General features: G+C 38.9%; 2 protein-coding genes across 2 annotated transcripts in view; one reads left to right on the top strand and one right to left on the bottom strand.

Annotated features, from left to right (window-relative positions):
• PDXDC1 (pyridoxal dependent decarboxylase domain containing 1) overlaps positions 1-13705 on the top strand; it is a 103718-nt gene that overhangs the window by 3352 nt on the left and 86661 nt on the right. The gene's annotated exons all lie outside the window — the stretch shown is intronic.
• Positions 4682-13705, bottom strand: part of BMERB1 (bMERB domain containing 1) — a 48485-nt gene continuing 39461 nt past the window's right edge. The window contains exons 3-6 of the mRNA XM_057407214.1: positions 11775-11848; positions 8968-9082; positions 7325-7407; positions 4682-6030 (exon numbers count right to left, since the gene is read on the bottom strand). Coding sequence (XP_057263197.1) covers positions 5918-6030; positions 7325-7407; positions 8968-9082; positions 11775-11848 — 385 coding nt within the window. The 3' untranslated portion in view covers positions 4682-5917. The remainder of the gene's footprint in view (positions 6031-7324; positions 7408-8967; positions 9083-11774; positions 11849-13705) is intronic.

Raw genomic sequence — 13705 nt, 5'->3', positions numbered from 1 at the left:
AACAAAAAAGCCCCAAGACTACTTTGGTGTAGGTGAGATGAGGTAATTGATTCCAAGAACAAGAAATTAGTGAGCATTATCTTTGCTGGTTTTGAGTGTTCTTACACTACTCTCCCATTATACCTGAAGCAATTTTTGGTAGAAGCCCAAGCCTTAAGATTGAATGTTCATCAGGGCAGCAGTTATTTGATCAGCTGTGACATAAACTCTGCAGGTCCCTCACCTGCAGCTTTAGCAAACAGGCTGGGAGCAGCATGGGGTAAGGCCTGGTCACTGAGGTGTCCTAGTCCTGAAGCTGTGCTGCTGTGACACCTTTGGGCATGGGTGGAGTTCTTGGAGATGTTCCAGCTCTGAAATCTTATGGCAACTGTTATCAAGGTTCTGGGTGTCCTGGGCACAGTGTATATATTGATGGGTCGGAAAGGACACCAGGAATGCCGCTTGAGCTCCCTTACTGTCTGCCTTGAGGCACTTTGAGACTGCACTGTTGTCAAGATCACCCACCCTCAGTTTGACTCTGGACTCTGCCATCGCTTTCTAAGGACGTATGTTTCTACTTCTTAACTTTCTTCAGATGTATAAATGATCTCTTAAATCTCCTGCTGAAACTCATGATACATTTCACTTTTAACTTGCATAGAATTTTGTCACAGTTGGGTATGGTCTTGGTACTGAGGCTCCTGCAGCACAGTTAATAAGACAGCAGAATCTTACTCAAGATGGTCTTACTTGGATCCTGAAAGGGAAAGTGTTTGTAGGAAAGAATCTGTCATTTGTTTGCCTGCAGGGAAGATGTACTTGTGTGGGTTGTCTTGGGCATCAGTCACTATCTAACAGCATGAACTCGCCTGAGAAACAAGTGGATGATTTTAATTTCAACTCTGTAGTCACATTCATGACTCCCAGGAGGAAGCTGAATCTTTCATTTAGTTGATACACTTAGTTTTAAAATAAGCAGTTGTAAATAGAGGTAACGATTGCCCTGCTGCTTTCTCGTGGTTTGTCTCTTTGATTTTGCTAATAGGGACACCGTGATCTTGTGCTTCAGGAGGAGCGTATTCAACAGTGCCTGTGGTAGTTGCAGTTCATTAGATAATCTTGTGTCCCAGGTATAACTTCTCCATAGACCTGTATTTGTTCAATGTAAGTTGATTGAGGGTTTTAAGACTTTGTCACTCAGGTTTATTTTGTGCTAGTTACAGAAGATAAGATTACAGTGACAGTCTCCCATGCTGTCCAGTAGCTAAGGAGCTTTTGTGTTTATGGTGTTTTATTAGAGCAGCTTTGATTGCCCAGCGAAACAAAGCTAATTCATCAGAGTGGGTTTCTGGCCTGAAGGTACACAGGCAAGTACCAGTATAAGTGTGTTTACAAAAGCTTCAGTACTAGTGGTGTCATAAAGCACAACTTTTTCCTGTATTTCAGATACAATCATGAGGCTGAGGTGAAAGCTCCGATCAGTGGAACTCTTGGGATTTAAGAAAAGCAAGCAAATACATCACTTTTAACTGCAGAAGGAGTCTGAGATCTTCTTGCTTTTGTAGCCGGTAGTCAAACTCTTACTTTCCAGGAGCCGTCTCTGAAATGCCAGTAAAAATTTTAACTGCTTCAGAGACAGGGAGTATGGACGTGGGTAGTATATGTGTATTTCTACACACCTTACACAGAACTCTGTAATTTGAAGTCACTGATTTCAATCTGCTGTAAATGTTATAGTTCCAAGTGGCATGGTTTGAGATCAAGCTGAACAGAATATTGGGAAAACTTCTCAACCACCTGCTTAGTAGCAGATGAAAATGTGCTTTTATGCCTGTGTTAGGAAGACAGTGTGACAAAGCTTCAAGCACACATGAGCGTATTGTCACCAGCCACAAAGATGAAAGCATGCCCTAGTTACCTTTTGCAGTCCCCTATTGTAGCCTGCATTCTTGTTCAGATGATATAATACAATTGGTGACGGATGTTCCTAGTTGACTCTCAACATGGTAACTTAGTTAATATAAGCTTTGATTTCATTGTGTTGCTTCCCACAGGATGAAGGTTGGAGCAGTGAGAGCAAAGCAGCAACATGAGATCCACACCTCAATGCACTTGATTACATCTCATTCCCATGTAGCCTCTGGTCACTGAGATCTCCAGAGTGCCCTACATTAGTATGTTACATCAGGCAGTGCTGGGTATTATTTTTTTCAATTGCTGTTACACTCTTCTGCACTGGCAATGGTTTTGATACCCAAATATGTTGGGAACTTTATCTTCTCAATGTAGGGCTGAAAACTATCTTCTAATCTGTGCAGTGCTCTGGGCTGTATGTAGTGAGGTTTCAAAGTCACCTAGAAGTGTAATGGGATTGGGGGTTTTGGTGGTTTTGTTTGTGGAGCTGCAGAAACTTGTTTTTTTTTTCAGTGAGACAAAATCCTTTTATTTGTATTCTAATAGCATCACTAACTCACCAAATGATTCCTTTCTTGCAGAATAATCATCTTATTATTTTTGAAAAGTGTAGCAGAACAGTAAGTGCATTCCACTCTATTCCATAACCACTTATTTCGTTCAGTAACAGGAAGAAACATATACTTGGTATAACACAGCAGCTTATTTTATTTGGAAATACGTTTTAACTTTGCTGAAGAGATTCAGTAGGCCATGGTGAAGGTACAAGAGAACCATTTGCTGGTAGAATTAGTGATTAGTACAAATAGCACTTCAGCACTTTGTTTTTCTCAGTAGACCAGGATCCTTTCCTGAATATAGCCACGTTCATATAGGAGCAGTGTGTCAAATCCACCTTATTTTGTTCATTTTCTGATGCCTTGCTTTCTTTCTGAAGTGATAAACAGCCAGGATGTCCAGAAGAGATTTTGGATCAACTGACGTCCCTCTTTCTTTGCAGACAAGAACAGGTATCTGAAAATCAGCTCTGAAATTATGTCAGTTACTCGATGTAATCACCTAAAGATCCTTGTCTGATACTTTCTACTGATTTTACATATGGGGGTTGCTGTAATAATGTGCTGTGTTCATAGGATCATGGAAGCTGCAAAGCCCTTCATTGTTCTTGGGAGTACTCAGGGGTTTAGTCTGACTTTTAAAAACAAGAACCAAGATTCTTACACACATAGTTCCTTCTTAAGTTTAATTTGTTCAATTTACAACAGTTATATGTAAAAGTAAGCCATTAGAGCTCTACTGTGTTCTGGATGGACAACACTAAGCCACTGCAGAACACAGCTGAGAGTCTGACCTCAGTCTGAAAAAATCCAGGACTTTGTTGCTAAGCAGCATCACCCCCTTCTAAAGGAACCACTGCTGCACTGCAGGCTAGCTGTTCAAACCCACCCAAATAGAAACAGAACTGAAGCATTTGCTAACTAAAAGCAAAACAAACTCGCACAAAGAAAACTTTTCAGCTGAGCCACGCTAGAACTTCTGAAAATGAAGTTCACTCTCACTAACACTGCTCTAGGTAGGTCCTTTTGGGGCACTGGCTACCAGTGCTAACTGGATATGAATACTACATATTCATACTTGCTGCGCTTTCTCTTCATTTTAATTAAAAGGGAGCTCTGTAGCCTAGTCATGAGTGTTGAATCCCAGGAATGACTAGCTCTGTTTCCGGTTAGTAAAAGTTTTCTCATACAAACCTACATTCTACTGATTTCATTTTTCTTCCTAAAGGAACAGATTCTGTGCAGCATGCACGGATCACCTCAGTCATCAGCACAGCCTGGTTTAAACACTGATGTGTGTTAAGTCACCTCTTGCCTTACAAAAACTGTGTGCCAAGTTCTTCAGGACCCTTTACTTACTAGCATTCACAATACTTGGTTGTAACAGTTGATTCTAAGGCTTTAAGTTTGGTGCTTCACTACAGGTTCTTTCTGAACTTCCATTTGCCTTTATTACTGCCATTGAACATCTGCCTTAGGATATTGATAATTCCTGACATCTTAATTGGGTACCAGCAAATTCAAGAGGCTGAATTTTCCAGAAGCCAGTGGGTGTTTCTTCCCCTCCAGTGTCTACTCTTCCTTAAAAGCAGTTTTCTCCATAACTGTTAATGTACACAGGTGCTGTAGAGAGTCCAACCCATACCAGATACAATAGCTATTAACAGCTACAGAGCTTAATGTGGTGATACATGTTATTAACAAGGATGCAATAATTATATATGACTGTTCAGCCTTTGGATATGTGATGTCCTTTTTCCTGTGTCTTTGGTCAAAGCAAGTACAAGTGTGACATATCTTAGTGGAATCGTTTTGTGGGTTTTTTTTTTTTCTTCCTTGGTCCTTAAACCTTGAGGAACTTAGTGGCATAGGTTCTTTGTCTCAAGGGAGTCTGCAATACAGAAACAAATTATTCTGGAAAAACAAGTCTTCTTCACTGAATCAGTCTGATGCTAGGGATTAGGTTTTATTTGTACAGGAATAGTCTGGGTTACTTTACATTACGTATATCTTCTTGAATTTAAAGGTACTTTCTTTTAAAAAAAAATAAATTACTGTTTAGCCTTTTTGGGTAACTGCTGCTATTTCTTTCCTTTCCTATAGCTGTGGTTCCTTTCTATATAGAAGTGCAGATGTCACTTAACTGCCTTCAAAAAATGGAAGTTCCTCTTGAAGAACTTTATTTTAGGAACTTTTTGCTATCTGTTATTTCTAAGCCTGAGATTTTCACATTAGATCCATATACATTTATTTTACTATTTACACCTATCACAGTACATTTATATGAAGTACCATCACACAGACAAACCAGCTACTGACAGCTAATATATTAGATTCCACAAGGCTTAATCTGCATAGAGACCAGAAACACATTTAGTAGTGAAACACAGGTAAGTCCTTCTGTATTTCCCTTAATTTTAAACCCATTTTGTGTAGAATGTGATCTCTCTACCACAAATATCTCCTTCTGTATTTGTATATTTGTCTTGTGGTCAATTTTTCTTGGGTGACTACTGTTCTCCTATGCTTGAAAGTTTGTATTTCTTGTGGTCATGACATATGCAATTAATAGTTGTTTTAAGTGTTGTTTAAATATTAAATTGTTTGTCTTCCACTCTCCTCCCAGCAACCTACCAGTGCTACATAATGTTGTATTGCATGTAACTTCTAATAGTGGACAAAACTCTCTGGGTAAATATTTCTGTGACTCCATGTGAGGTGCAAATCTAAAACAGAAATGGTACAACTCTGGACTACATCTGTTTGCAGTTACTGTAGCTCTGCTTGTTAAAGCTTCATCAGATTTTTTTTTTTGGTGTAAGCAATATTAATCTGACTTGAGTAATTTAGGAATCACATGGGATATAAAAATCTTTCTCTACTTGCAACATCGTCACTGATCCTCATTCTTTCTAAAGAATTTGAAGTGAAAATCCACAGCAAAGTAGTTGAAGATCATAGTAGTTTGATAAAGACTCTGTATGCAACATCAGTTATCCTGAAATTGCTTCATCTATCAGTTGTGCTATATACAGCATATACTACTGTGGCTTTTGTTTTGAAAAGTAGCCAAAATGGGTACTTTAGCAATTTTTGAGCACAGTTTGTCAAAGGGAAAAGTGTACAACATTCTTACCAAGTGTTGACCTATTAAAATTGCCATTTTACACCTTACTGCATGAAATATACCCTCTTTTGATTCACTTCTATCGTGGGGTGTTTTTGTTGACTCTACTACAGATCTTTTCTGGTCACTGGACAGCCACTATATATATTTCTTTTGTTTTTAGGCATGCGTGTTGAGTGATCCATGCAACAGTGAAGAACCTGCCATTGCACATTCCATACATAACTGTTGTACCAGTTGCTCTTGATTCTGTTAGCAGGATGCTGTTAGTTCCCCTCACTCTACACAGTTTCATTCAATGAAAACATTTAAAAAGACAAACATGGTAGAAAGCCCAGAGCTACATGATGTTGCATTGTGTGGCCCCACAACAATCTTTAATAATAGCCAATCCTGCCTTGGCAATGGTGGGCTTGCTTGGAGGAGGTTCTGCCTTCTTTTCTGCTGGGCTGCCTGCAATGTTCAAAACAAGACACCATTAAAACCAAGAGCTGGTCAAACTCTTTCTTCCTACTTCTGGCTTAAACAATGCAAGCCTTTCCTGCTGTCTGCACCCAAAACCCCGTCTTCCCCAAATATCTTGTTAAAACAGTACTTCTAACACTTCGCAGTAACCAAGCTGGTATGTGGAGTCCAACTGGCTGAAGAATCCAGACATCTCATTGGGGGGTGGGGGAGGGGGAGTAAACTTCTTGCTCCTTGTTCAATCCAGGTGTCCCTTTTCACAGCCTTAGAGTCAGATAATACGTCCTTCTACAGAAAGTCATCTTACTATGCTTAAACCCCAACAACTAAGGAGTTAAACAAAAATATTGCTACAGTTTATTCTTTCATCACCTTGGATGCTGTAATTAAGAGAGCAAGATAAAGGTAGACTTTAATTTTTCAGGGTGAAAAGAATCTTTAACATTGTATTTAAAAGCGGCAACATAAGGAAGTTAACAAGGGAGATGAGATATGCTCCCTGTGACTAAAGGGGTATAAACAATTAGTGAAGCATCTTAAAATGTCTTTATTAACCTGGTACTTGAACTTCATGGTCATTCCACGTCTCTCTAGAAACTCTTTAAGATCATTTGTGCAAAATGGCAGTGTGTTTGGATACAAACCTCTGCAGTTGACGGACCAAATCCACTAAGAAGGGCACCACTTGCACTTGACTGTCTCCCTGCTTAAGAGCTCAGTTTATGACGGGTCAGACCCTGTTAACTTTTAGAGCACGGTGACTGTATTTGTTTAAAAATCGCAGCTAAAAGCTTCCAAGGAATTATATAATCCGCTTAGTTTCTGAGAAATGTGTTTGCAGATCCATAAATTTGGGTTGAGGTGATGGAAAAGCCTATTTATTCTGGTAAATATAAGAAATTTGGGGCACCTGTGGAAGTTTGCAGTCTTTTCTCTAGTTTCCATCTTGCTTGCTGTAAATGAGTAAACTTTGCTTCAGATATCCTAGTGTTTTATCTGAAGAGGGCTTTTTTTTCCACAGCTACTTTAGGTGTTCCTGCTCCGGCAGGGGGATTGGACTAGATGATCTTTCGAGGTCCCTTCCAATCTCTAGCATACTGTGATACTGTGATACTTCTACAGAACCAGATGAGAAAAAGACTGGAAAAGATAATCTACTTGTGTTACAAAAGCAGGTTGTGGCAGTGGGTATTCAAATGTACTTTGCATATTTAAAACATACAAAGCCATTTTAAAGTGTTTTCCCTACTGTTCTTGTTTTTCATAATGTTTAGGAACTCACTAGTAGGAGATTGTGTAGCTTTGTCTATGGGTTTTAACTTGGTGCGAAGGAATTCAGCCATCTCTCTGTCTTCTTCTTTCTCTCTGGAAAAAAAGAAAAATAAATGTCATAACAATGTTTTCTCCATAAATGGTGGCTGTAAAAGCTAGAGTAGCTAGGATCAAATCACTAGTAAAGAAATTATTTTGCTGTTTTTAGAAACTCCTAATTTTTATGCTTATTAAAGAGCAAAATATTTGCATAAACAAAAAGAGTAACAAAATTCTTGTAGAATGCAGAATTTTCACCACAATTCTTGTCTCCTGATGCTGTTGGATTCATTATACTTCCTACTCAGTGGATTAAAACCATAATGTATCACCTATTTTAAGCTGGCCTCACAAGTGCTTCATGATACTCCACTTAAAGTGGAGCAGAGGATATATATTGCTGTGATTATAGTGCTTATTTTTAAAGGCTGGATCTCATGGTCTTCTGCTGTTAGTATGTATTTCTCTTTGCCTGAAGCTGAGAGCATTAGACCCAAAATAAAAAGATGGTGTTGCTAACATTAACTGTATCTATTGAGGATATTTCCATATTAGTTTCTTTGCTATTTTGTTAACTTCAACATTGAGTTCACTGATTGAACATCTCAGTTTAGAGGAAAACCAGGTTTTTATTATCAAGAGTTCTAAAGAAAAGCCTCCGGTTTTGCTCCAAATGTGAACTGACATTAATGTATTTGCATCTGCATAGTGCATAGCAGTACATTCTCAGCAACCTACAATTAGGCTTCTGCATTGTCTGGCTGCTGCTGACATTTCTGTGACTTGCACATCAAACTAGCAGTTGAGAACTCTGGATTACATTACTAGCTCAGGCTTCTTGTCAGCTGCCAACTTTGGCTAGCTCTCTTTGATCAGCTGCAGGACTCTGGCAAGCTTTCTTCTCTTCTGTCCTGTGCTTGCTTAGAATTCAAATGCGTTGGAAGAGATACTGTTGTTAAGGATAAATAAATTGATGAGCCTTGAATCTTTATTGTAGAAATAGGCAGGGAAAATAATAGCAAAAATATGATTGTAGAGTTGGATCTCAGTGCAACAGCTGGAAATGAACTTTTGAGGAAGATCACAGGTTTCTTAGCAACTTTAGGCTTACGAACTTGCTTATGCTTTAGGTTAGGTAGACATGAGTTAGCAATTGTGTTCTCATTTTTTTATCACCACTTGCAGAGTGATCATAGTAATAATGAAAACTGACCACATTAATAATTTGTTTAAAAATAGAGAAAAAGCAAATTTTAGATGTCTACAAAGTAAAACTGTAAAATTCTATTTCATGTCTACTCATGCCAAGAGGATCCTCTGGTAGCAACAAAAATCCTTCTCTCTTTAATGGTAATGCCCAGACATTTTTCTGGTAGGAAAGTGAGACCAAACCCTGCTCTATCCCATTAATGATTCAGTCATCTCATGATTAAAGAGCCACAGAAGTAGAGTAATTCTGATTTCAATGTTTTTCCTGTCGAACTAGGAGGAGGCTTTTGACTTCTTGTTTTAAAGGACCACTTTTCTCGCATTAATGTCAATGTAAATTTTGTCACTCCAGTATAGTACCAGACTTATGAAACCTCCCTAAGTTTAGTTGCTTTTAGTTCTTACCGTAATCTCTCCACCTCTGCATCATCTACAAGAAAGTCTCTTTTTTGTACCAGTCTGTGGATCTTCTGAATCAGTTCATCCTCTCTTTGTTTGTCCATCTTAGTTTTTTTTTTTTCTGGTCAAAAACAGAGAAAAGAGGCTATTACTTTAGATTGTAGGGAGCAGAGTGGGAGGGTGGACATTGCAGGTGCCTAAGAATGAACTGCTGATTGAAGTCAATGGTTCTTCAGACCTGAGTCACCAAAACCCCAGGAAGTTCTGGTGACTGCCTCTTTGCTCTCTTCTTGCTGCTCTTTCGTTTGAGCAATTTAATGGTCTGGAGACTGTGGCACTTGCCAAGCCTCCTTTTAATATTAAATTTCTCTGCAAAACCCTGCTTTGAAATTTTTAGGAGCTTTGGTGAGAAAACAGTCTAGGATGCTTCATTAAAACCCACAGTACAAACCCCCTTTGACCTCAGGGGAAATGAGACCATACCAAAAGGAACCATTTCTCTGTACTTCATGACAGCTTTGGCTGTCGACTGCAACACTTTTTTGCCTACTCTGTAAGGCAGGTGAGCACTAAATCCACATAAACAGCATCAACTGTAAAATGTGGGAAAATAAAGGCAAAGTGTTTATTTTCCGATGTTTCAAAAATCTGAGTAATATATATGTATGTCATTATTAACTGGCCAGTCTAATGACTAGGTTGTCTACAAACATTGATTTTTGTGACATAAAAGATGTGCCTGTCACAAACTAACACTCATGAATGCTGGGGATTACAGAGCTGTAGTTTAAGGTTATAAAGCAAACGTAGTTAAGGCAGAAATCTTCAAACCTAGGAAGCAGAGTAGAGATGAGAAAGCCAGAGGCAAATCCTAACCTACATATTTCCTCAAAAAGCTGAAAATTTTGGTTAGCTGTGAAGACACTTCGCATTAAATCAAGAATTCTGGTTTTGAGCAGTAGAACTCTGTTTAGAGAACCATAAAATAAGTACATTAAGAGTTGTGGGAAGAAGGGCAAACTGCCTGCAGTCTGCTGATTGAACTTATATTTTGAAGGGCTATCTAAATCAGGTACTTGAAAAGAATTGTTTTGCATCATGGGCTTCAGGATGCTTATTGCTGGGAACTTCTGCAATAAATCTATTCCTTTAGATAAACGCACCTTGAATATATTTTCAAGACAAATTCTGTAAGTCTCAATCTCAGTCATATTCCTTGTACAATTTTAAGTTATGGTCTGCCAGTAGCAGAGGAAATAATTTGTAATACAATATACAGCTTTTTTGCCTGGGATGTATTGTCCGTGTTTTATCTTTTAGAAATTATAAAGGAAGGTTGACTGCTGCAAAGATTTCAAGACTTTGGCTCTGTTTCCTATGGAGAATTCCTGTGATTAATTTGAATTTGCAGTAGAGAAAAAAGAAGAATGCTTTGAAATCACTGCTTTTTTTTGCTTTGGCTCCTACGCCTATGGAGCAAGGCATCTCCTCCTCTCACTACTGAAGATAGAAGCCAGTTCCTGTTTCCTTTCAATCCATCCTCCTCCCAGATTGAGATGTGCTCTCCCGTAATATCCTTCAGGAAACTGCCTGCCAAATATATGCATCCTGATTTGTGCTAAGGAGAAACTGCTCTCTGTGGATCTCTGCTTAAGACTTTGTGATCAACCCTAACTGCACATTAAAAGTGTGGGTAGGAAAGCTTCAGACTAGAAGAGGCAAGGCAATGGGAATCATTCATAGATATTTTCTAGGATTCATAATCCTTCCCAATACCATTTAAACCCATAATGTACCAACACTGTTAAAATGTGACCTATAAGTAACTAAGAAGTATGAAGAAATAAAAAAAGCTTATTAATCCACTTCTGTTGAGTGTAAAGAAAAGTGGAAAAGGTTCTCATACAACTAAGAATGTGGCCTCAGAGCAGTTCCGTTTCCCAATTCGTAAGTGACCTTCTACTTTCTGGGGAGACAGCTGTCTTTTAAAGTTGCAGAATAAAATATGGGAGAAGAAATGAGATAACCAAAGGACAGTCAAAACTTATCCTTAATAGTCAGGCGGCAGCAAGTTATTTGTTAAGGGTGCTAAGAGGCCATACAGTAATATCTCTGTGAGAGTTCTCTATGATCTACTTTAAATGGCTTTGCAGGATCTGTCTGTACTTTTCTTGAACAGAGTAGGATTGTTGTGGATGATCTAAAACAGCAAAACTGCAGTGAAACAAAATTCTTCAATGTTTTCAGCTGGAGATTGGAGTTAAAGACTGCAAAGCTGTCTACAACAGTGACTTTGTAGAGAATTCAGGCAAAATACAAAGACTTGCCCCTTGCTTTTTATAGAAACCTTTTATTTTATTCTAGATGGTAGGTTTAACTACAGGTATGATAATGAATTGGTATATCTAGAAAAAAAATCAATCACATTGACAGTGATGGTTATCCCTTTCCTTTCTGCCTTTTATCTCCGATACGTCAGCACCGTCTTTTTTACCTGACAATTCCTATGCCATGTGTTTCCCTTGAGATTGCCAAGGGAGTACAAGGAATGTGCACCTTGAGTGATATTTGCAGGGTTGCTGCAGGTTTCAAGGCAACAGTGAAATACAGCATGAAAAGAAATTTGGAGACCAGGAGATTAAAAATGGAAAGGGAAATGGGAAATAGATACAAGGATGGGAGGAAAGAGATATGAAACTCAACCTTGGGGGTATGTTTCTGATTGTTAGGGGCAGAGGGGTGTTCCTGACACCATCCCCACCTGTGCATCACCCAAGCATTATCCTAAGACTGGGTTGGGAAATAGCCATTACCTGGGATTGCTACCAAATTTTGCAGCTCGCTCTTAAGGTTCATAATGTCTTTACATAGCTGGATGTCATCCATCCTGCAGAAACAGAAAAGCATGGTCAGACACATGCAAACTCCACCCTGTGTTGATGCAAACATCCAGATCTCATCTGGATATTGTCCCTTGCTGGGACCTTTGCATCAGCTGGAAATGCAGAAGTTTAACCTTAGGATACTGATACTGTTCATTCACCAATTTTAACAGATAGCAAGTTAGCTGACCAACCAGTAATAGGTGGAAAGGTTCTGGGGAGTTATTAATTCAAGACATAATTTATATTCCAACTTCCTTTGTGATCTTACTAATAATTTAACTCTGATACCAAAGATCTGGAAACTGTTATAATTTGGCATATAATTATTCTGAGGTCTTGTGCCTTGGGTGAATGTCTCCCATGGCTGACATGAATGCTTCACATCGTCGATGTGCGCAGAAAATCCATTAATGTGAAGACACAGAAGACATCTAAAGAAAAAACAAATCTGACATTAGCAGAAACTCTGCACCTTTAGTTCTTGCTGAAATTGGTACTTTTCCTGAGAGCTCCTATACTGAATTATTCCCTGGCAGGTAGCAAAAAAATATGACAGTGAAGTATTTCTGATAATAGTCTTTATTGCTGGCATCTTTTTCTTGTTTAGGTGCCATCATCATCTCAGCTGTGGATCAGCCCTCTCACCATACGTCCTGTAAGTCTTACTTTCACTGGGAAGATTGGCGTGATAGCCTCAGGGCTAGTCCAGAGCTCACTGCTGTATGTGTTAGGGCATTTGGAGGCAGAGGCATTTATACTGATGATTATTCTTGGGCTCCCCGTATTATTTATGCTGATCACAAGCAAAGCCAGTTTTACTCTTGAGATCCATCATGCTAAATGGTACTAAAATTCCCTTTATCAATTAAGAATCTTAAACACCATCCCTCAGGAGAATCAGTATTCAAAATATGCTGGGATGGGAGCAAGCCTTACAGCTCCTTATCTATTCAATGTTCATGCAGTTTGGGTGTCATATTAATATAATGACTGTTAATACATTTGAGGGAAATTACTGTGGTTAACATAGATGACAGTTTCTTGGTAAGAATCGTTCGGTATTGAGCTGCTGTATTCAAACTGTATTTAGGGGCCAGATCCTCAACTAGTGAAGAGAACAGTAAGCTTCTACAAATGTCATCTCTGTGACATACACAGGGTATTTTTTTCTGTACTGGATAGACTGGGATTCAGTCTGGGAAGATCTGAAAGATACCAATTATCATATTTCACTCTTATCAGTTTGGCTGCCTGCCCTCCTCAAAGACCTCCCCAAAGCCAATGCCACTGCTCTTCTCTCAGAATTTTCAGGAATTTAAAATGTCATTGGCAGTATGTTTCCAAGTAAACCAAATCTGTGATGTTCAGTCGTCCCTACAGTCCCTTTAGCTCAATTTGTGACAAAGGTACTGCCTCATATTGCAATTGTAGTTGCAATTCCTCCCATTATTTTGGCTCTTTTAAAATCTGACTGCAGAGTACACAGCTAGCACTCTCCATGTATATTCTTAGCACTTCTTTTTTGAGAGACCTAAATTTTGTTCCTGCCTTGTAACTCACAGGAGAGAAGCGGCCAAGCACTTGAGGGCTCTAACAGCTCTGTGATAATCTGAATTCCAAAAGTCGTAAGTCAGATGATCTCACCAGAGTCCCAGCTGTGTAGGCTAGTGCATTCTGATGATGGACAAAGACTAAACCCACCATCTGTACCAATCCCCTTAAGCATGTGGAACATCTTTCCTCCCATCTGTGTCAAAAAAAAAGCCTTTGTGCTTCATCCACTATATAGTGCTAGTTAGGGGGAAACAAACAAACAAAAAAAAAGCTATGGTTAAAGGAGAGCTGTGTAATGTGCTAAT

This window comes from Pezoporus wallicus, unplaced genomic scaffold (assembly GCF_028554395.1).
Source record: "Pezoporus wallicus isolate ANWC-B61680 ecotype Strahan unplaced genomic scaffold, APGP_CSIRO_Pwel_v1 contig_8000, whole genome shotgun sequence".
Taxonomy (NCBI): Eukaryota; Metazoa; Chordata; class Aves; order Psittaciformes; family Psittacidae; genus Pezoporus; species Pezoporus wallicus.
Note: the sequence above shows the minus strand (reverse complement) of the source record. Positions and strands in the feature narration are given on the sequence as shown.